Source organism: Belonocnema kinseyi, chromosome 6 (genome assembly GCF_010883055.1).
Source record: "Belonocnema kinseyi isolate 2016_QV_RU_SX_M_011 chromosome 6, B_treatae_v1, whole genome shotgun sequence".
Classification (NCBI taxonomy): Eukaryota; Metazoa; Arthropoda; class Insecta; order Hymenoptera; family Cynipidae; genus Belonocnema; species Belonocnema kinseyi.
Genome location: NC_046662.1, coordinates 41868408 through 41893121, shown reverse-complemented (window position 1 = coordinate 41893121; position 24714 = coordinate 41868408). Strand labels below are relative to the sequence as shown.

The window sequence follows — 24714 nt, the reverse complement described above, 5'->3', positions numbered from 1 at the left end:
TTTCTAGGTCAACAAATGCACAGAAAACTTTTTTTCCTACTCTCAAACTTTTTTCTGTTATTTGCCGTAAGCTAAATATTTGATCCGTACATGACCTTCCTTTCTTAAATCCTCATAAATACCTTTAAATACTTTAAAATCACAAAAATTATTATACAATTTTGTATTTCTCTTAAAATTTTAAAATCAGATAAAACTACTTTAAATATTCGAGATTCTTGGAAATTACTCGGTATTTTGTTAAACGTGCTTAAATTTTTGAAAGTTCCATAAAATCTTTTAAAATCCCTGAGGTCAGTTAAAATTCTTTAAAATTCCTTGGAATATTGACAAAATCTTTTATATCTCGTAAAGTCTTTAGAAATTCCTTGAAATGATCTGAAAATAATTTTTAAAACAAGTTAAAAAATAGTTGCATTAAGGAGGAATTACGAAAAAAATAGTAGCATTAGATTTAAATAATGGAAATAGTAGAGTAAGTTCCAGCGCTGTAATTAGTAAAACCATTTAAGTATACTGCCATGCAAAAAGAAATAAAAGAAACGGTAACTACATTTAGCCCCTAGAATGTCCAAAAGACAGGTTCCAAAAGACCTCTTAGGGATGTCCCGCAGACGTCTCTAGGACATCCTTAATTTTTTTCACTGGATCTCTAGCGCGTCTCATGTCTTACAGGCGTCCAAAATATGTCCTAGAGATGTCTTGAAGGTAATAGAACGTTCTTGAGACATCTGCCGTGAGCAAATTAAACATCTTAATTGTATCCCTAGGATGTCCAAGACATGTTTCAAAATACGTCTTAGGGAGGTCCCGAAGACGTCTCTAGGACATCCTTAATTTTTCTGTCCAGTAGGACGCTTTGGGACTAAATAAAAAAACTGTCTCGTGTAAGAAATAATTTATGAGTTGTAAATAATTCTGGGGAAATCGGTAAATCGATCTTGTAATTTCTCACGTTTGTTTCAGCGAATCATCCGCTTCTAACGATCGGTTGACTTTCGAGGGCACGTTAAGTCGCTAATTCGAGTTACTGGGCAGATGGGGTCCTGTCGTGGGTGGTCTATCGTTCTCTCGCCCGTGCCTCGGATACGATGTACCCTTGCCTATACCTTTATAGTAGGTATAAGACATGCACGCGATTAATTAGACCGCTCTTGGACATACGTATCGAACCGAACGAAATCGTAATCCGGAGAGATCGGTCACGCTTTTCGGCATGCCAAGATTGACCGTGTCTTCCTCGTCGACGTTCTTGAGGCCGTCGTTCGATCACTGATAATAGAAGACTGCAGGTACATACCTCGTGTATCAACAACCGGTAATGTCGCCCGATGATCTGCGAACCGTTCTAGCGATGCTGAAGACCGGAAATCGGCTCAATAGTCTAATAAGTTTTTATATTCTACTATGTTTTTATTCCTTGTTTCCTTGTTGAAAACATAAAAAAAAATTATCAAAAGGTTACTCTTTTTCCTGTTCTGCATGATAGGCGACAGGTGCTGTAATACTAAGCTAAATTTGACACCCGTTTTCATTCAAAGAAAGCAATAGGAAATCATGACATGCAAGAATTTTTGTGTGTCCAACTTCACCCTACAGCAGGTCTAACCGAAAGTCAATCATTGACTGACATGACAGCCTTCAGTGGGCACAAAACCATAAACATCCCAAGAACGTCCAATATCAGTCCAATGTCAGTCCAATCAACTTCTCTGAGAGGTCTAAAGAGCTAAAGATTTCCTAAAGATGAGTTAAAGAATAGAACGTTCTCGGGAAATCCTTTCCAGATCTTTGGACATCCTAGGGATGCTCTTAAGACGTCTAATTTCAGTAAAAAAGATATCCTCAGAACATCCTATGTACTTAAGAAGTGTTGAGGATATCTTTAGGATATTGAGCGTCTTAAAGACGTCCATTGAACTAAAAATGGACATACTAGGAACGTCCCAAGGATGATTATGGTTTTGTGCCCACTGGATTTGTACTGACAATATACGTCTTCAGAACATCCCTAGGATGTCCAAAAGACCTGTCGCAAAAGAGGTCTTAAGTGTGTCCTGAAGACGTCTGTAGGACATCTATAACTTTTTTTACCCACGATAACAGTATCAGTCAGGAAGACTAGGTCAAATATCCAAATATGTTAAAAGTGTTGATCCTTGCTTGTTGAGTGGTTTTTTCAAACACAAGTATTATTATAATTCGCAAAATTCACGATTTCTTGTATCCCACTTTCCCCGGGTTTGTCCCACTTAGCACAGTTTTACGGTACCAATTAAAAGTGAAGAATTTTACATTTATAAACTTTAAATCTAAGGTACTAAAAATCAAGATTTAATCATTTCGATTTAAAACGACGATCATATTCAGTTAATGTGGCTATATCTAAGTTGTTCAATTTCAAAGTAATGGGGTCCAACATTCAATAAAGCCTAATTTTAAGCGTTCCAAATTAGATGATTTTGAACGAGAAAAATGTCAAATTAATGGCTTTCAGAATCGAAACTATACACATTAAAGATTTTTAATTTTCATTTCGTAAGCCACAAACCCTTTCAGTAATAAGCCTTATGGAAACTACATGATACGAAATCCCAAGCCCTCTATAATCATAAATGAAAATTGTAGAATTTCAAATAATTCACATTTGAAACCAAAAATCTAAAATATTAATCTGGAATTCCTAAATTTTCAATGGTGTCAATTTAAGGTAGCTTCAAACTGCTTAACTTCCGACTCTTTATAAGTCAACATTATTCAATTGTTTAAGTTTTTAAACTAGAATAATTTTATTTTAATTATTTTAATTTTAAACGCTGCAAATTTTTTATTTATATTATTACGTAACTTTAATTAAAATTAAGTAATCCTTAAAGATACAAATTTCAAGTGAAATATGTAATGTCTCAATATGATGTTCTTTATTTATAACGCTTTCTAAACAAAATTCGTAACTCTAAATTTTAATGATAATATCTTGTTACAAATTTCAAACTGTTCAATTTAAAAAATGTATAATTTAGATATTCCATTTTTTAATGATTCCTGTCAATTATTAACTCTAAGCTTAAATTTTGAAATATACTAATTTGAAATATTCGTTTATTCCATTTTATAGTGCAAAGAAGCGAAAAACAATATGAAAAAAAAAACAAATAAAAATATTGGTTCAAAAAGTGTGAATATAGGCCTATTTTAGAAAATCAACTAAGATGAAAAGGAACCGAAAGTAACTTTAAAAAAAAAAGAAGCAATTTAAAGTAGAAGAAATGTTCTCAATTTTAACCAGAAATAACTTAATTTTTAATGTTTTCAACTTAAAATCATTTCAGACTCTTCAATTAGACTCTTTCGGTTCGAAATTATTTAATTGTTCAAGCTTTTAAGTATATATAATTTAATTTTAAATTTTTTTGATTTTGAAAGCCTCAACATTCTAATGTTTATGATAACACCCTTTATATTATTATTGAGCAATGTTTAAATTTCAAATTTTTAAATTTTAAACTTACATTTAAATTTGAAATATAAAAAAATTTTTTTTATTTAATTCGATTTGTATAGTACAAATAAGCAGGGTCCAATACCTGGAATAGTGAACAAAATTATAAATGTTTAAACTTAAAGTGTAAACATAGGCCTTTCCTAGAAAAAGTAACTTTAAAATAAAATTCAGCTAAAACTGAACTTCAAGAAATAAAGGTGATCTTAAGTCAAAAAAGTGATTTACTCACTGCCTATTGGAGATTGAAATTTACAACCTTTAAGATAATGCTATAAGGATTCCACAGAAAAAACTGGTAGTTATAATTAGGTTTCTAATTTTTTCTAGTTCAACTAAAATACAGGTTCCTTTGTCTTTGATGAAAAATAGATTGTCCTACTATGATTGATATTTTTTTCAGTTTGGAGATATGTCGATTACTACCAAGAAAAAAAATAATTCTTCCTTTTTTACAGCCTAATTTTGTTACACCTTACGGCTTACATTAAGCTGATGTTCTTGGCTGAAGCTAGATTCAAGTCTCTTTTTTCCTGAGACTTTTGATTAGAAACAATTTTATTGTTTCTTCGACTTAATTTATTATTTATAACTGTTAAAATAAATCTCAGTATATTAGAAGTCGGCAAGAAGTTGAAACCCTTTTAAAATGCGGAAGTTATAATATATTTTCTATGCTCCATTATTAAACAATTCTAATGCAAATAATCTGACACAAAATGCATGTTGCATGTAATTTATGGCATCCTGCTGTACTCCACTTTATCGAAATCAGTTCAAACTGGAAAGAACAGGTTTGCATTAGTGAACCCAGCAGACAAGAAGATGATAACACACGCGACCTTAAGGTTGGCATATATCTTGTACCATATTCTACGTCGGCTACAACGTTTTTGTTTCGCTCTTATAAGGAGCGCGTAATACGAGGTGCTAATGCCACTTTCCGTCGTTTTTCGCTAGAACTCCATGCTACCGGGATCACACAGGTGCTCTCGGAATGCGGAGCCATTAAAATTCGTCCTTTTGCAATCGGTATTTACATCGTGTTTCTCTTAGCAGGTTTATTTACAGAAGTCATCCCATCTCTTCGGGTCCCTGCCTCTCCGGAATTTCGTTTCATAATCTTCTACGTAATTAATAATTCCAGGATGAAGCAGGTGACAATAAAACAACAGAATCTGAACCGGATGTTATATACGATCCAAACATTTTGTTTTACTTCGCGTGTTGCTTATCCAATGTATAAATTAGTTGTTCTCCTACAAATCTAAAAGGTTTGTGAAGATGTGTTTGCATAATTAAAGAATCTCTTATTTCCCAGGAAAGGGTCAAAATGTCTTTCGGTTGGAGAAGATCTTTTTGTCGACGATTTTTCTGGGTGGTTGTAGAATATCAAGAGGTTTAGCTTTAGCATTAGGAAGGATGACGAAGAAACCTGTTGCGACTGAGTGCTTTTTCTGGTTGTTCACATCGGTCACACCACAGGTGACTTGGCTCTGACCCACAGCTGACCCAGGTACCTGGCTACCACTCTGATCTTTCGTCCCTCCCTTCTCGTTCTCCTCTCGTCAAGTTCTCTGTCCTTCTCGCGACCGTTTGCTAACGCTAATCGCTCCTCGCGCATGAGGCGACGAGGCCACGTCGTTCTTTGTTTGTCAGCCTTTCCAACCTGCCAAGCCTTGTCGGCCAAAAGGCTGCACCCAGTGAAATGAAAACTCAGCAGCATAGGCGACCGCGAAGGCTGCTCGTCGTTGTGACTCTTATCGATCGTGTATCCATTGTTTACCGTTCGTATCTGATGTTAAACAATGAGTAATGTTAACCTCGAAAGGTCCTAAACCTTTTGCCTTATTCTCTTTAATGAATTATCGAGTTCACCTGCCCAGTATCAAGTCAATCACGCTTTCAAGATTTTATTTTGATCTTGCATTATGTAAAGAAATACTGCAAGAAGTTTACTGTTTGCTAAGCAGAGTGACAAACTAGGTTCTGTAATTTACTACTGTGAGGTAAAAACTTGATATACGAAGAGGTTAATTGGAAAGGCGTTTACGTCTTAAATAAATATCAGCTCAGAAAAGATAGCTAATATTGTGTTCTCCTGTTTTCTATTCATCAGATATCGCCTTCTTTAGAAATTATACATTTTTATTTATCGAAAAAATAGGAATCCGAGATAATGAAGTGTTTTAGAGAGAGGATGGTTCGATCCTTTAAAACGATTCGCGTGTTTGCACAATGTCTGTCTTGTAATTTGGTCTAGTCAGTTTCCTTCTCGACAAGATAGCATACAAAGCAACAACGGCCTTAACCCATTGACTCACATGGTTGCTCACGAAAAGTTCTCAGTATTGTCTTAGACCTACAGTCTGAAAGTTTACTATACTAACTTCGAGACTCCCTTGTCTGTTTTATATGACGTCATTCGTTCTTTCTTAAGAAAGATGAAAACAAGTCTCAGAAAGGAATACAAATTCATTTAGAAGAAAAATCTCTTTAGCAATAGATCCACCATAAGTCTGCCCACACTTAACGATTTAACTCAAGGTCAAAAAATGTTTTCAAATGGTTGGAGTGCAATATTCAGTACAATTGAATGCTTTAATTCCATTAATTCTTCTGAGCATTCAATAACCATTTCGCGATTAATTATAATAGAGACTATAAATCAAAGCAATGACTCGACAGACAAGTCCCCGCCTACACGGCCTCACGAAGTGACCTTGACACTGCACGCTGAGGACGTTTCAAAGGTATTAGTTCGTAACTCCCCGAGGCGAGAAGAATCGAATAGATTTAAGACTTCAAAGTGACCCTATGGATATTATTGTATGCAATTTCTGAAGAGGGAACATATGTGTGATGCTTGAAAAAGCCACGTCAAGCAGAAACGCAATTCTCTCTTCTCTTCCTGCATCCTTCCACCTCTTCCCTGTCCTCAAGTACATAGGTCACTGCTCGATCCTTGACACAAACTATTGGCGTTATGAAAACTTTTAGGCTTTTATTTAATCTTATTTCACTCTTTTCAAGAATTTTTCAAATAGAATCAGGTTTTTAACCCAGGAGAGATGCAATGGGTTGTGAATGTAGTGAAAATTTTCTCCTATCGATAAATATTTTCTCTTAAATTTTTTAAAACAGCATCTTCAGTTTAATTGTCAACATAGCTGTTACTAATAACATTCCAAGTTTCACTCAAGTTTTGCATAGTTTTACGGTCGAGATAAGATACACTCTTAAATGCGTCCACGTCCATCTCTAGTACATGCTGCGACACCGATTGCAAAAGTTCCCTACAATTTACATGTTTACTGTATTTTCTAGCGACGGGAGGTTACCGTTTGTCTTCGTGTAACACGAGATGGAATCTCGGAGATTACGATCAAGAAAGTTGTAACAACTGACGTTCTCCAAGGAACAAGTTCAAAGCAATGAGACGCTGATACGATTGAATGTCGACCGTGCTTTTATACCCATCAAAAAACCTCATTACACTGTCATTTGTCGTTTACTACACTACTCTTAATGCTCAAGCTGTTTCTAGCTGCTCTTGGCATAACCACTTTGTATCAAATTTATTGATCTACATTGATGTGGTAGAAACTCAGATGTTTTCTAATTTTGAATAACTTGGCGGTAAATAATTTTTTTAAATGAACGATGTTTAAATATAAGAATCTGATGATTATTGGAAAACCTTAAAAAAATGTCAGTGACTGATCAAAAATAATTAGCGAATTATGATGAATGGCGATGAGATCTATTCAGATGTATCTTATTTTTCTTACGAAGAGCTAAGGGAGGCTTAAGATATATGTAGGTTCAGGAAAACGACTTTAGTAACTGAAGCAGTTCCATTTGTGCTACGAGTTTTGTGATTGTTCGGATTAATAAAGATGACTAATAAAATACTTGAGATTTATTTCAATCTTCTTTTATATATTGCACCATTCATTAACAGAACAAAAAGAAACAATTAGTTATAAACGGAGGATGTTTGAACATTGCTTCCTGTAAAATTCATGTTGAACTTCTCGTGATAAGAATCACATAATTATAGAAAAACATTTTTAAATATTTTTTCGGATGGTTGTAGTGTGTATAATATGAAATCGAATTAGATCGTTAGGAAGGATTTCGAAGAAATCTCTTCAAGATTCTGTTAATGTCATCAAAAGCCAAGGAAGGTTTAAGTTTTCTTTAGGTTAGAAAAAACCAAGCTTAAACAGTTTTATATCTAAGAAAGGAGTTGAGGTAGGATGTCTAGACATTGCTTATGTAAAGTTCATGCTGGCTACTAGTAAAAAAAATCAGGCGCGACCTGGAGCGTTTGTAGCTTGTTCGGGTCGCTATAACAATAAGATTTAATTAGTTGCAGGAATGCGTTGGTGCATACGCATAGCGAATTCCGAGGTAAAGTTAAACATGCAAGGAGGTGAGCAAAAGAGCGGCAGCACCTAACCTAACTTAATAGGGACACTGCGATGGTCGAGCAATCATATGACCTTCGCTTGGCGAAGCCCAGGGCGCGGCTGTACGTACAAATCGCTTTGCTATCTCGCTGCTGCGTCTGACGTAGTGAAAAACTATACCGGCTAATAAACGCCTGCAGGTCACGTAATCGCTATTGTGTTCTTTCCCGCATCTACTCCCACTCATTCAACCGCTCTCTGTGCACTTTCAAGGTTGCACCTGCGGAGTTGCTAAACTGTTGATTCGCAAACTCTTTTAATTATCATTCTTGAGATTCTTGATGTATGTTTTGAACAAAGTTGAGGAAAACGTTCAGCAAAATTGGTAAATAATATACCAAGTCATATATTAGGATTTGAAAGTACACGGCAAGTGAAACTGCAACCGATTATAAATATCACTAAAGATTTTTCACAGTGTAGTTTAGACTACTTTATAAAAATGATTTCTCTTTTTGAAGACTGCAACTCCAGGAAAGCTGAATTGAATTGATTTATCGACAGAACTCTCCTCAACAACTTATCCCTTAACGCTTAACGAAACAGACTTAAAATATTGCGCCACCAGCGTAGAATTTCTATTAATGCACTCTTCGTGCTTTCTACGTATTCTATTTCAGTGACATTTTTATTTCCGTCTATCCACATTGTGTCACCGTAAATATGCACAAAGTTATTCAACAAGCTTCAAGAAAACGAAGTCTGACGTTTCAATTTCACGCCAGGTTCTCCTTGCTATTTTCTCTTGAATCTCTTTTCAACTCGAGACGCTTAATTTTCTCTCAAACGTTTCCAGTAATCTGCACATTTAAAGACTTTCCTCATATTACTTCAGAACATTTTGTGAGCTACGGCAACCTTTTTTTATTATTTCTTTCGTTTGTAGGTCACGCTAATATCTCCGGGCTTACATTTTTAGGTAAACGGTAATATGCCTCTGATTTTTAGTTTTTATATTTATTAATTGCTTCCTGCTATAATTCCTAATGCGGTGCGTTGCAATACATTAACCTGGCGTTACTGAGGCTTATTAATTTTACGATCGTATCTCTAGCTCTTGCTCTAGTTGTGACCGATTGTTAATATAAAGACTCCCATTATATAACTTTCGTCATTTTCTATAATATAATGTTTTCGTGCCAAGGATAAAATATTCTCATGTAGCAAATTTTTTTTAGTAGGAAAAAAGTCTATAAAATGAGGGTTGAGTCAGAGCCTGGAAAATTCGCCATCCCAGATAGATCCTTTCAATATACCTCTCTTGCGATAGAAACTAAAAAAAAAAAAGATTTCATCTAGCATGCAGATCTAGATGCTACATCTCTTGTTCTCTTGGTTTACTTTTCTTCCTTGACAGTCGCTAATCTCCAAAATTCTATTCTACACCCTAAAAATAGTATCTAGGAACAAAGCTGCTGCTCTGAAGATATTCAAGAATTTAAGTCTATGATAGTGTGGCTTTAGCTCGCCACAGAAACATTACCTTGTTACATCATTGGATACGTGCGCGTCTTCTTGCAAACGGGGTTGTTTTCTCAATATATAAACTGAAATAACTAAAACGCTCAAGCGAAGGATGCGTAATTCGTCTGCTAGCAAATACGTGCCAGAAGGGCGCTTATGTAGCGCAGCTACTACATTATGCATTAGTCATGATTACAAAGTAAGTGGCAAGGCTCTCGTGGCGCGTCCACAGTAATAACGGCGTATTTGCGGTGCTTATGATTTTCCACTTGAAATGGGCATAACCCGCTTAATGGCGCGCGCTGCGCCTTCTGGGCGCGCATAACTTATGGCAAATTTACAGCGCAGTCCGATGCCACTGGTGGCAACTTCACGCTGGCGTTACAGTCTTACATTGAAAGAATTTTAAAGAGAATCTATGTAGCAGAGAAATGCCCGACTTTTACTATCAGGATGACGTTTTATATCAGAGAAACTAATAACCAGTCCTTAGATTGCAGATGTCGAGAAGGCTGCAAATTTATTTGTATTTGCTTAATAATTTTTGTGTCATAATATAACAGCCCGAGATTTTTATTGGAGAGTTGAAATGCTCTTTGCGCATCCTTATTATGTTTTACATCCCTTTATTAAATACTAATCTTGATCAGCAAAGTGATTGAATAAAGGTAGACTGAAGTAAGGTTCGTAAATAATATACAATTTTCTTACTTCCAGTTACTCACTTTTATACAAAAAACGCAAACATTGTCTGAATTTTGACAAGAGTAAGAAATGGTATTACAAAATGAATTAAAAAATGGTTAATCTTTTAGAAGAATGAAAGATTGTACTATGTGTTTTAATTCATCGAAAGGATCGTTTAACGCAAAACTATAATTAAGGTCTATGCGGCCATCTTTATTCCCGTCGCACACCACTCTTTTCTTGACCTCAAAGGTCAATTCGTTTTAAGTCAGAGAGTAAAAGATTTATGTTCACCATGCATATCGCTACTCGTCTCTCTACTTGAATCTCATTGCTCATCATCTTCTTTCTTTCCGCGATCAGTAAATGAAGATGTATATTTTCTTTGGCCTTCTGAAACGTAAAAATAATATTGACCATCCTGATGATTTATTCTTAGTCTTTAATACAGTAAATCGTTAAAAGAATTCGCAGAATCTAACTATTGAAACTACTAAAACTTTCCGCGTTTCCATTCGTGTTGGCACGTGGCGGGGGCAGGAAGCGGCTTCGATGAAGGGAAAGGGAATTGGACAGGTCGGCGGGTATTTACCCAGAATTATCGGGAGCTAACGAGCGGCATGATTAACGGGCTGCCGAGTACGTCCCTCGAAATATACAGCACAAAGATGAGCACGCGCTACAACATCAGACCCACTCATTGGTTCTGCAATTTGTTGATGTCTGCCAGTTTTTGAGTAACGAAAATTAACTGCGTTCATAGCTTTCAAGGTGCTCCAAAGACTTCTACATCTTATTACGAAACACAGTTTAACTTATTTTACTTTTTGCATACATTTTTCAAAATTGCTGGATTTGTGTCAATAATCCCTCCGAATTCCAGACCCTCTCGTAATTCACGTCTTAGGGTCGTTTCAAGGCCTGCTTTTTTTTAAATCGATTTATCTTGATAGGTTGTGAGATTAAAGTACAGAAACTTCAGCGCCATTGGATTAAAAAAATAAAGGATAGGAGTGTTTTGTTATTGATAAAGGATTCTGAGGAAGGTGAATATTATATTGTATTGCAGTGGAAAAATTCTTCCCCTTCTTACTACGAATACAATACGAAGACAGTATCTCGAGAGTGTGAAATATCTCAACGAAGTGTTAAGATGGTCTAACATCCATTCTGTCCACTCTGTATGAACGTGAAACGTACTAAAGGTATAAAACCAACTATAAAAAGAATTTTAGTCAAAAACTTTTTGAAGCAATCAACGGACGTGTGACACTAACACCTTTTATAAAGAAAATAATTGCCTTTCAATAATCTTTTTAAAATACGTGAATTTAGTTACTTTAAAGCTTCCGCCAAATTGAATTGAAGAATTTCCGGTCAGTCTCTAAGATCCTTTGTGTCCATATTGAAGTAAAAAATGGTACATCGTTAATTGGAAAGTCCCCTCTATGATCATCAGAAGCTGTCAATTAATATTCGTGTGATTAACACAGGTTTCAAACTATCCATCAACCTTCAAAAGCCGATTGACGGATTAATCAAATTCAAGCCAAGTTCAATAATAGGTTGCCTTTAATTGGAAACACCAATATCTTATGTCATCAATTAATATTATTAGCATTCACCACTTTTTTAATGCACTCATTGGATAGGAATTAAGAAATTGCCTAAATGTTTTTTTCCAGTTATTTTTCTATTGAATCACAGTGTCTGCTTGTAAGTGTTTTAGTGGCCCATTTAAAATCTAGAATACCTATCCTCATTTCAAGAACATCCTATGTAAAAACTCTCTGAGATAACCAAACACACAAATAAACACACTCAAATATGTAAGCAAAAGTCATGTAAACGAAACCTGCATGCACGTTCGATATATATTCTAGTATCACTGGAAATTGGTGCCACTTGTGGACGTTACCTTGATGTTTGCGTTGTAGTTTGCCTTTCGTTACGGTTTTGCGGAAAATCTCGGTAACGTCCTTCGTTCCACGACGAAGGCCGTAAAGTCTCGCCGAGATAAGTCTGGCTATGCCAGTACCTAGTATAATACACACAGGTGTCGTCGTTGAAGATTTTATTGCTCATTGGTGAAACCGATGTCTTTCGGGCGACCAGGACAATGAAGATGATGTTGCGACCGCCTGGCGGAGAGTTACATACGTCCTCGTCGTCGCGGTCGGCTACGTCCTAGAATCGCGATTGGAATTGGCAGTAATTCCGCTCGCCTTAACTCGCCGCTTTATTTCACCCTGACAGGTACATAAAGTCGGAAAACGGATGAGCTTCAGCCACGGGCACATACTTACGAAAGAGGCGCGGCTTGATCCCTGGCCTTCTATCATTGGCTACGCCCCTCCAACGTGTACACAGGTACTTATTTGAATAACTGGAGGGTCGATCAACGTGACCGTATAGGTGACTTCTATAATGCGGAAAAACTCGATTGGTTGCCAAGAAGAGCTTTTGACTTGATCAAAATTAGTCCCTTTTTTGACAAAAAAATGATAGGAAAATCGAAAAATCTTTGCGCTTGGTCTTTGGACTTCTACCACATTTGGACACAGGCCTTTCAAAGTTAAGAGTCAAAGCAGCAAAAACTGTAATTTTGTGATTGTGAATTCTCTTTTGCTAAAGCTCCTTTCGGCCCTAACGCACCCATTCTCATCACGCAACTGGTGCTTCGAACTCGATTTTCTCAAAAATGTGACCTTTCTACATTAGGTTCAACACTTTTATATAAAATGTATATTATATTTATTTCTGTACCAGGCTGGAACGGCTTCTTCAAATAATATATAGTATCGATATTGTATCGTTTTTCCGAAGAGTTAATTTAAAAAATGTTTAGTACATTTTTATAACAAGAGCTTATAACAAATTTGTAGATATTTTTTGATTGAACAACTTTTGCCTTTTCTTCTTTTTCGTCTCTAATCAATTAAAAGTTTTTATTTTTCATCTAGTTTTTTACGATAAAAAGAAAATTAATTCGTGCTTTCTAAACATAATAAATAAAGAATTTGTAGATCCTTTTTGCGCGAATAATTTTTGTCAATTAATTTTTTTCATACCTTACCTCATTTTTCAAAAATTTTCATTTTTTCATTTTAAATTTTATTTCTTACGATTAAAACAAAAACTATGCATCCTATAAAAAAGTAATAAATACAAAATTTGTGACTACATTTTGGGTAAGCAATTTTGTCTGAATGTTTTGTTATGTAACTTCAGTTGTTTGTCTACAAATTTTATTTTTTATTGTTAATGTTGTTTTTTAAGAATAAAACAAAACTAGACATCTTATAAAAAATTGTTTATAACAAATTTGTAGATCTTTTTTGGATGCAGAATTTTGGTATTTTAATTTTTTTCGCATCTTGCATAGTTTGACCGCAAAATGGAATTTATGATTTTTTATTTTTTTCCTGTGCCGTCAAAATTTGAATTTTCGATTCTGCAAGAAAATTTAAAAGGTTGTTATGATAGTGTTGTAGGACTTTCAGAAATTAACATTTTTATTTTCTTGAATTTTTTTCATATCGAGCTTTGTTTGGCTTAAAATGTGCGTTTTCTTTCATTTTCTTTCATTCTTTGGAATTTTCTAAATGCTACAAGTCCGGGAATTTTTTCTCATTAAAAAAAGTAATCAGGATTAATTATAATGTGTTTAAGTAATAATGATAACCGTTCAACAAGTCTTTAAGTTTGAAAAAAATAGTTTCAAAATTCTTGAAAGTTGTCTAATTTTTTACACTTTTACCCAACTTTTCTACATTTTTTATTTCAAACTTTTCAAATTTTGATCCAATTAAAATTTTTTTTTTATTTGCCTGAACAACTTTTTTCTGTTCATTTTTTCTCTTTTCTTTCTGGTCGTTTTTACAAAAATTTAACTGGATTTTTTATTTTTATTCTTATTTCTTTCGATTAAAATAAAATCTACTCGTGCTATCTGAAAATTATTAATAACAAATTTGTATATCAATTTTACGTGAAAAACTCAGTCTATTGATTTTTTTCGTACCTCGATTCACAAAAAAAATTATTTTTACGGTTTTAAAGTTATTACTTACGTTAAAAATACCGCGCTTCTCATCAAAAAAGATTAATAATAAATTTGTAGGCCGTTTTTTGCTGCACAACTTTTGTAAATGCATCTTTTGTCGTATCTTGCATAGTTTGACCGCAAAATGGAATTTTTTTTTATTATCTTCTGTGCCTAAAATTTTATTTATTTTTTTTTTTTGAATTTTTCAAATGCTAGAACTGTCAATCAAAAAAATCTGTCAATTGTTTCGAAAGTTATCATGCTAACAAAGTAAAAATCAAAAGACACACTTACTGACGAACGGACAGACAAACATACAGACAATTTCGTAAAAACCTGTTTTTTGGATTCAGGGGACCTCAAAACTTGGAAAATTGAGCAATGAGAGATTATCTTCTTGATTGCTACTATATCTGGTTGAAGTAATCTCTAAATATTATTTTATAAATCTCAAAAATTTGTCTTCCTTATTTTACTAAACAAGCTGTAAACTTATGTGTGTGCTTTTTTGTTACAAAAAATAAAAAAGCCTAGAATGATTCGGATTAAATATAGCAAGATCGTATGATTGCAAAATTTCAAAGTAAAAAAGAATTAGTTTGTTGGTTGCATTTCTTGAATTGGCAGTAACTATTTCAAAATTTTCGACCTTTGGTTTAAAAAAGATTTTTCCTAATTCGACATATAAAACTGTTTTAGATCATTTATTAAAAAAAAGATCTTTATTATTTGTAACTGTCACATTCATAAAATTACATAACATAACATAACATTACATAACATTCATCCCCTGTAGTATTTCAATGAAATGAACTCAGGGCACATTACAATCATGATAATCCTTTATCAGTATCAGAGGGTAATTTTTTTTCAAAGTACATGCGACGTTTGTGAAGAAACCTCGTTACAATCACAAGCGGCATTCTAAACACGAGCTATTAAAAATAATTACCATTCTTGCAATTACACAATAGTGTGTAACATCACTATCGTTGCAATATCAGATGTTAGAAATTTACAACAACACCTAATAAGTGGGAGAATGTCAAAGATAACATTTTCATTTGAAGCGTTCAGACAATTAGATTGCAATCTTTGAGATTTATATTTAAAAGATGGCTTTGAAAAAATACTTGAACTTTCAACAAAATAAGGAAATTTTCAACCTAAAAATATAAGTTTCTAAGAAAAATGTGTCATAATTAATGTTTCAATCAAATAGAATGAAATTTATACAAAAAAAAAGAATTTTAAAACCGAAAATACGAATTATCTCTTCAAATATTGCAGATTCGAAACAAAAATGATGAATTTAGAAAAAAAAATAATTTTACCCGAAACTGATGTATTTTTACCCCCCCAAAAAATGAAATTTCGAACCAATAAAATTCTTTTTATTACCAATAAAGGAGAGTTTTTAACTGAAAAAGATCAATTTCACAAAATGGAAAAGTTAAATATTCATTTGAAAAATTAATTTTGAACAAAAAAAAAGACGATTCCACTAAACGGATTCTATTTACTCAAATTTATCTAAATTCAAACTAGTTTTACGGAAATCAATAGATTATAAAATATTTCATAAAATTATTTCCAGTTCATTTGAATCCCTGAATGTAACTTAAATTGTTCTGAAATCTTCTGAATTTACCCCGATAAAATATTTTAAATACATGAATTTTACCCAATAAAAATGAAATTTCAATCCAAGAAAATTAATTTTTTTACCAAGAAAGGAGAATTTTTACTTAATACGATCAATATTAAAAAACTAAATTTTATTTTTATTTAAAAATTAATTTTGAACCAAGAAAAACCTTTTCCACTAAAAATTTACATTTTTAAACAGAGACATAAGCTTTCAATCAAAATAATAAATTTTGAACAATGTACTTTAACTTTACCCTAGTAGGATAATTTTCAATTAAAGAGATGAATTTTCAATTAAAAGTATAAATGTTAAGAAAAAATGATGTCTTAACGAAATGATTCAACCAAATTTTCCAAGAAAAATAGTTGAATACTCAAGCAAAGGGGAAGAACTTTTAACTAAAAAGTTGCGTTTTTATAAAAAAAATGATACTCTACTAAACCAGATAAATTTTTAAATCAAAAAGATAAATTTTCAAAAAAATAGTAGAATTTTCTGTTATAAATATTTTACATACGAAAAAACGAATTTTTCCAAACTAAAAGGATCAATTTTTAACACAATAGTTAAATTTTTTACCAAATGATTTCTTCTTTATCCAAGAAAGATGCAATTTGTAGTAAAATAATAAAAAAATGAATAAAAGTGTATGACCTTTTTACAAAATATTTTAATTTTCAACCAAATAGTTGCATTTTTGTCAAAGAAAAATGAAATTTCACGCAAAGCAGATGAGTTTTTTATTAACATTTTTTTCTAAATAGTTGAATTTTTATTCGAAAAAGATTTCAGTTCCCTCTTCAACATCCTAATATTAAATCTAAACAAAAAGTCAATTTTCTACTAAAAGGTTCAATTTTCAACAAAACAGCAGAATATTCAACTAAAAAGTATGACTTTTCAACAAAATTGTTGACTTTTCAACCAAACAGTTGCAGTTTTATTCCAGAAATAAGTAATTTCTGTTAAAGCAGGTGAATTTTAAAATGAAAAAGACAAACTTTAAAAAAAGATTTGAATTTTTAACCGAAGCGTTCTACTTTTATTCAAGAAAGATTAAATTTCTTCTAAAACAGGTGATCTGAAAAAAGCATTAAAAAACAAATAAATTTGTACACAAAGAAGATTCCAGTTCACTTTATAACGCCAACATAAGAATTGTAAACAATTAGTTAATTTTTTACAAAATTGTCGAATTTTTAACCAAAATGTGTAACTTTTTAACAAGATTGTTAAATTTTCAACAAAAGAGATGTTCAGAAAAGTTGTCATAAAAAACAGGATTCAGTTGATTTATCAGCAACAAAATATGAATTTTAAACAAAAGCTTAATTTTGTAAGAAAAGAGTGAAATTTTCACCCCAAACAGACGAATTTTTACCAAACAGTAGCACTTGCAACCAAAATCATTGGCATTTAAGACAATTGTTGAATTTTTAACTAAATAATTAAATTTTTAACTTAAAAGATATTCTTCACGAAAAAAATAAATATCCAGGTACCTAATTTATATTCACTAGTCACCTATTCAGCACCAGGTTTTTTGTTACTAATTTTTACTTGATATGTCAAAAGTATACAAAAGGAACATAACGGTATCATAAAGACGCACAGTAGTCTCTAATCATGATTTACAGAATATTCCACCTTTATTCTGAAGGTTGAATTGATCTAGAGATTGAGACGCTTTAGATAAATTAATTTTATTTTCAATAAAGATCATTTGTAATTGATATTTTGCTATTTAAAATAAAAAAGATCCGTCAGCGAACTGAAATTTACTGTTTCTCGACTCTGATAAGCAGCAAAGACCTTGTGAAAGCCTGATGCAATCGGAAGAACTATGCGGCAAAAAGAGGATGTATGCCCAAAGCCGAAAGCAATCGCAAGTGAAGAGCGAAACAGTATATTTCTTATGTTTCGTTTGAATCATTGATTCAACATTCCAGGCCAAAGGTCACTGATTAAATACATGGTCGGAGGTCTTGGAAGCTACTTAACGGATTTTTGATATATACTATAGATACTTCAATTACCTTGCACAAGGACACTGCGTTCAATATAGTCTTTAGTTTCACTGTTTATTGAAAATTTCACGCGGATCGTTTACTATAGGCTATTAATAGGCAACTATTCATAAATCAGAAACTAAAATGGGAGTTAAATATTCGAACCGTAAAATTCGCGGCAGTTAGGTGATGTCATCCTCCTCTGGTCATAAAAACTTACTCTTATAGATTTCGACGGAGTTGCACGTCGCAATTGCAGCTGTAAATTCTAATTCTGCCTTTTTCACTCTGGGGTTTTATACGTTTTTATGTACGTCGTAAAAATATTGCTCAAAAGAATTAAAGAATCAGTTAACTCCTCAGAGGTGTTATACGATCAGGAAGTACCTGCCTCGTAGAGCATGTTGTTTACAACAATCCCGTAAAAATGGCTTCCATAATACATCAAGTGATGCAAAGGAGTGAATAATGTAATAGTTATCAAAGAATTTTACAACTGCCTCTAAATCATACCTAATTCATTCATCTTCAGTGACAAGGAGTGATGTTTGAAAAATAATTTATTGGTGATTAATCATATTAAGTTTTTATAGAAATTCATGACATTGTATTCTACTTTTTATTTCGTCCTCTTTATTCTTCTAGATTTTATTTTTTATTTGAGTCCTCTGCAATTTTTTCCAGAAGTTTTATCTTTATTGCTTCTGCTCTTCAGCTTCTCGTTTGTGGGTTTCAGGATCGTTGAATTCGAAGGGCAATAACAACCTCCATAAAATTTCAACTCGTCCTTTACGATGACAATAATTTATTGGATATTTTGGTAGCTTCTGCGGACACTGACTCCTTTATTTCAATAATGACGATAAAGGATCAAGATAATTGAGTAACACTTTGAATCTTATCCCTGAAAAGTTAACGACGCACGTAATTTTAGCAAGACATTATCGTAAAGATTTTCATGAATTCATAATGTTACATGAGATACAAATGAAAGTGTATAAATAATGACATTCTTCATTAATGTAACTTGATTGGACTTAATTGCTTGTAGGAAATTTTTTAGTTGCATAATGATCTATTATTATTAACAGCCTTCTGAACTTTTATTTTCTATAACGGTTCTTCCGAACATGGCTTTAATTAATTACATAATTGCACAATTAAAACAGAAAAAGGATACCCCACATGCCCATTTTTATATTAGGTTCATTTTCAATCAACCTTTGTGAAAGCCAGATCTTTTGGTGATCGTAAAAATTGCGGATTGCACCCTCATTATCTTAATAATCTGGCAATCTAATGGGCCATAATCGTAATTTGTTTTTTAGTATCTTCAACTGCGCATTCACCAAGTGAATTGAAAGAATTAATTTATACAATTTCCATAATTAAATTTTTCCATGTGGATTATTTTCTTAAAGAATATTGCTCTTATTATGTCGTAAAGGTTGAATAATAAGAATGAAGCCCCTCAACTTAGTATCTTCTTAATACTTCTTTTTCTTGAGGAAATTTTTTAAAGAATATTTTTTTTCTACTTTCAGGTGAGGTGTCCGGTGAAAACGTGGGATCCGGGCCACGTGGAGATCGTGGAGAAGCAGCTGATCTAGCGACACATACGGAAAATAACGACGGGGTAACCCTGGCCGCGAACACAGCGGTTGACGCCCGGGGCGCAAGCCCCCAGGGCGCTCACCTTTCGGGAGCAGCTACCCCCAGGCCTGCAAGAGGAAGAAGGCGGCAAAACCAAAACGGCCTTGACACCCCTCAGGTGATGAATTTTCCCAGTAGCATTTTTATTTTAAAAACGTTTTATGAAGCATAAATATTTATACAACCCATAAACGTTTTATCAATTAAAATAAAAGTATCTTGCGGACAGAAAACTCTATAAATAAACTTCACTATTGATTATAAATTCGAATTTATTAGAGAATTATTTACTCAATCTGGCAAGAGGCATATTTTTTCCTACTGCAATTTTATTCATTGTCTCATTAAATTAAATATTAGTACGTGCCTGATTATTAATTTAACTCCGAAGAACTCGAGTTCATTGAACCACGTGTCTTGCTTATTCAATATTCGAGAGTCTTACATATTCCGTCTGCGAAGTTTGATCTTCTTCGAGTGTTTGATTTGGTAGCAGGCTCTGAACTACTTCTGAACACGCGCGAGTTTCGAGAGCTTTTGAGTATCAACCTCTGAACAATTTTTAAGCTCTTCTAACCATGGTACTTCTGCCTTCGAAATTTACATGGAATTGGACACTTTAATATGTCAACTTCCACTTAATATCTGTTGAAGCATGATCAAGTGTTCAAAACCAAATTTGACGACTTTTTATTCTCAGTTAAGGTTGTTAGAAAATATACAAGTCGGTACCTAGGTTTGTTTTTTGGGGACAAAATTAATTCTAGTTTCTAGTCAATATTATGCTACGCTAAATATTTTTTTCAAGAAGCAAGCAGTAACAGTACAACTTTAGTAGAAATTTAAATTCTTGTGTGTATAGTAACTTTTCGAAATTTGTTCAGTTTGAAAAAAGTTCAACTAATTATCATCTTGTTTTACCAATTTTTTTTTTTTGCTCTTGGATTTATCAGATACTTTCTAAGATTAATGGTATATTTCTATCAAAGTTTGGAAATATTACGTGGATAACTGTATAAATCAGTTATTTTTTAATTATATAATTGGCCGTCATCTTAGGTTTTTTAGAAAGTTTCAATTTTCAATTTATTTCACACATGAAATTTTGCGGAAAACTTTGTGTATCTTTGAAGGACCTAATAGTTTTGGACATTCGAATAAATCTCGTCAGTAGGAACAAACAAAATCCAAAAAATTGTTGACCAGTGATTTTGCGTCTAGATTATGTCGAAAAACCTTTGATAGAATAATTGATGACAGACACCAAGCTGAAAGCATGGCGTTTATATTTTCAAATCTAAAGGCTATCTTCAACCAAAATAAATTATGTTTACAACTTTATAAGTAACCTTCGCGGATACAATAAAATCTTAACCGAATGTTCTTAATACTCGATTCACAAATAGCGAATTATAGGCAATAAATGACAGCTGCAGTGAATCCGAATTTCATCACTAGTCTTTCGATCGAATAGAGCTAGTTGTAAGATCTTTCGTTACATGCGCATAGTAGACGGATTAGCAGAGCAGAACGATGTCATGAAGATTCCGGAGGCGAGAAAGAGATTTACCGCGTGTGCTTTGGAGAGTCCACAGACTATTCTACGCCAATCGGTTCTCGTTCTTCTTAGTGTCACGCTGCGCTCACGAAGAGTCAACTCTTACGCCACGCGTTGCCTTCATTACCATATCTCAGGTGCAATCTGTTGCCCGGGATTAATGCACCAAGATATTTCCTACGTTAGGTTGAGATCTTCCTAAGTGAAACCACGCGACGTCCCGTTGAGAATAACACGGCGAAGGCCGACTTCATCGAATTGCGGTCTCTTCCTCGAAGGGTCCTTCGAAAACAGGAAGAAGAGAGTGAAAAATGTCCTACCTCTCTCATTCTGGCCCCCCTCGAGCTTAGCCAGCCGGAACGTGGACTCCTGTTACCATTCTAGAAATTTCAGCTTCCCGTGGATCTTCTGGACCAATTTTTCTTTAAATTAATAGTGCTAAGCTTCTTTGACAAAAAAGAAAATTTGCAAATATCTAAAACCTAATTTTTGCTTTAATTTCTCTTGCAGGTAAAAACGGAGCGACTCACGCCTGATAATAACTCGACGTCATCAAGAAGCGTGACTCCATCATCTTCGAGTCATCCGGGAACGCCGCCTAATGCCACTTCCCTGGGAGGATCTGAAGGTCCAGCACCACCTCATCATCTCAAGCATATGGAGCAGATGATGGGTCGCAACTACAGTGACTTCATGAGAAGCCTCGCCGCAAAGTACAATAACGCCAATCCAAACGAGTAAGTCACGACAACAGTTTTGCAACAACTTTTGCATGCACCATGTAAACTACATTCAATACAATATTCGCTTGATACTCTCAACTCAAGAACCGTGGAAGATGGTTCTAGTCACTTGATCTCATTTTAATGCTAATATTCTGAAAACTATTTTTGCAAAAGCTTAAATTTGTTCCACCATCGGATCTGAGAATGAAATTTGATTGATGTTTTAGTTACTTCAGTACACCCAGGAACGGTTATCCACCTGGTCTTGATCCAAGGTTTCCAGCCTTCAAGACTTCAGCGACGCCATTTGTTGGATTAATGGCTCCCCTTGGTGCACCAGCTCCAACAGTACCTACGACATCACCTCTGTCTAACAAAGATCCCAAGGAGCAGAAACAGGACAATCTCTTCGGCAATCCAGTCTTCCCGCCAATGCTAGACATGTCCTCGACGCAGGCTCTTCTGCATATGGTGCGAACTGCAAATGCGGCGCAAAACGCCGCGGAACTAGAAACTTATCTCAAAGGTATGTTCCACTGGTTCATATAACTTGTCAACAATTCAATGACTTAATAGACCTGTTACTTCTACGGATTCTCGGCATGTTTACCTACTTCTGAAACCTTACTTTGATTTGTTTCGATCTCTATTTAAAATTTTAAATCGGCTGTTCCAGTTGATTAATATATTTTTCTTTTCTAATCGAAGGTGCGAATAAACGTGATGCGGGTGTCACGAGTCCTTTGGATTTGTCGAGTCCGGGTGGGTTTGCACCTCGAAAACGACAACGGACTGAATCGAGAAGGTCTGGAAGTGTTTCTCCAAAACCAAAAGCAATTCCTCGACCGAGTACTCCACCACCAGTGAGATGTCCATCTCTCTGTGGTCACATGCCTTGCGGTGATGGTCAATCTGTAAATCGTTGGACAATTGAAGATGTTGTCAACTACGTCTCATCGATAGACATCTGCGCTGAATATGCTCAGGTAAGTTTCTGATAAGTCTAGCAAGCTTTCATCCTAACTGTCGTTACGATCAAAATGAATGATTCTCTTCGTCGAAAACGCATAACGTCTTTGAACGCTACTGATTACAAAAGTGATTTTCTGATTTTTAACAAGAGAAATGATTGTTAATAAATTGCCGTGCGTTTAAATAAATCAAACTCTTGGACTTCGGACGTTCTGTAGGAAGTTATACTTTAGCAAGATCTTTGCGCGATTGATGGGGCATCGTTATCCTGCAGGCAAGTTAATAACAACGCTAATATACGCGAGGCGTAAACCAAGAGACGTGGAAGGCAGTGAATGACTAGCATCGGTCAGTGAGACAGACATCAGCGAGATCAAACGAGTGCGAAAGGAACGTTCTAATGACCTCTCCTCGAGTTGAGGTTCGACCCGGACTCGAACCCTGCACCCCGCTGTCCTCACGTCCACAGTTTCTCAGTCTCTTTCTCCAAAGTTCTATCTCTATCTTTCTCTTTTTGACTGGCTCTTTTTCTCTAACCCGGAGGTGAAATTCCACGCGAACGTGATTTCGCTCTCTACCTATTTAATCGTGATGTCATTTTTTCACCTTTTCGCCCTCGGGTCCACGAACCTAGGCGTGGTCTCAAGTTGTTTCATAAAAACATCACAGATTTCAGAAATGAAGGCATTTCTATGTATCTTTTCATTCAGATATGAATGATCAACTGAAGCTCAAGATGATGTAAAACTTTATAAGAATCAAGAGTTTGCTCTTCAATCTTTGATAAATCGGTTGATACTGTAAAATAATGGACTCTCGTGTATATGTAAATAAATCACGAAGCCACTTGGCTCGTTATCACACTTGACTCGTTTTCACACTTGGCTCGATTGACCCCAACTTTTTTCAGGTTACCTTAAGTTTTCTCTGGCAAACGGTAGGCATTTGATCACGTGAAGAAAAATGCTTAGCGAAGAGCGCAAACGGCGGAGAAAGCGCACGCGCGTGGCATTTAGGCTAATTAACACAGCGTGGAGATCGAATACCGAACGATAGTGACCACGCGTCTGGATTCGCTCGACCGTTACGTCCGAATACGACGAATCGTCGAGATTCCGTCGAGACTCGAGCTTGCTGGCTACCCTTGCAACAAAGATCGAGACTTTCTCTGCGATTAGCCCAGGACGAAATTAATTTTGCCGTGCTTGTGAGCAATTCGACACCGAACAGGCGATAATGAAGGAACGTGAACTAGCCGAATGAAATTTATTCCCGCAATTTTGTGGCTAATCAAACTCGGCAATCTGCAGCCTTTAATTGCTAGCTGAGAAGGTGATGGCGAGGGCTAATTGAAATGCATTTTTTTACATAAAATCAGATTGAAAAATGTATCACCTGATGGTGATATTTATCTCTTTAATGATATTTATCCTTTCATTTGAGTCTCAACCGATTCCCATGGAAAACCTTCATATAAAAGCATGTTCACCCGTCAATAGATTCTTAGAGCGCATTAACGTGTAGTATTGATTAATTGGTCGTTGCCTTGTCGATACGTGTGTGAAGACTGAAGGTGTTACATGTTAAATATGTTAGAACAAGAGGTCATTCTGGGTCGGATCATGCTTTGCTCCGAATCGTTAGAAAGTCTTACTCAACTGCGTGGTGATCATATATGAGAAGGGCCTCTATATTCATCGAAGAGATCTGTATCTCGGTTATGAGCAAACGAGAGCGGTTCTTCCAAGCATATAGCTCGCTACTGGTTGATTCATTCAAATAACTATGCATAATTGTAAATTACCAGGTATAACTTTCCGATACACAGTATGAGATCCAGTTAAAACTAGATCATATAATTATTCCCTTACTTCTGCAATACTTAAAAAAAATTCTTTGTAATCTTCAAAACCATTTTACTCAAAAGAAGTTTCTCTAAAATGAAGATACAAATCACTATACTGTCTAAC

At 34.5% G+C, this 24714-nt stretch overlaps 1 protein-coding gene across 1 annotated transcript in view; it reads left to right on the top strand.

The window, feature by feature from the left end:
* LOC117174680 overlaps window positions 1-24714 on the top strand; it is a 183023-nt gene that overhangs the window by 68971 nt on the left and 89338 nt on the right. The window contains exons 2-5 of the mRNA XM_033363978.1: window positions 19381-19607; window positions 21558-21784; window positions 22000-22298; window positions 22481-22758. Of these exons, the coding sequence (XP_033219869.1) occupies window positions 19381-19607; window positions 21558-21784; window positions 22000-22298; window positions 22481-22758 (1031 nt within the window). The remainder of the gene's footprint in view (window positions 1-19380; window positions 19608-21557; window positions 21785-21999; window positions 22299-22480; window positions 22759-24714) is intronic.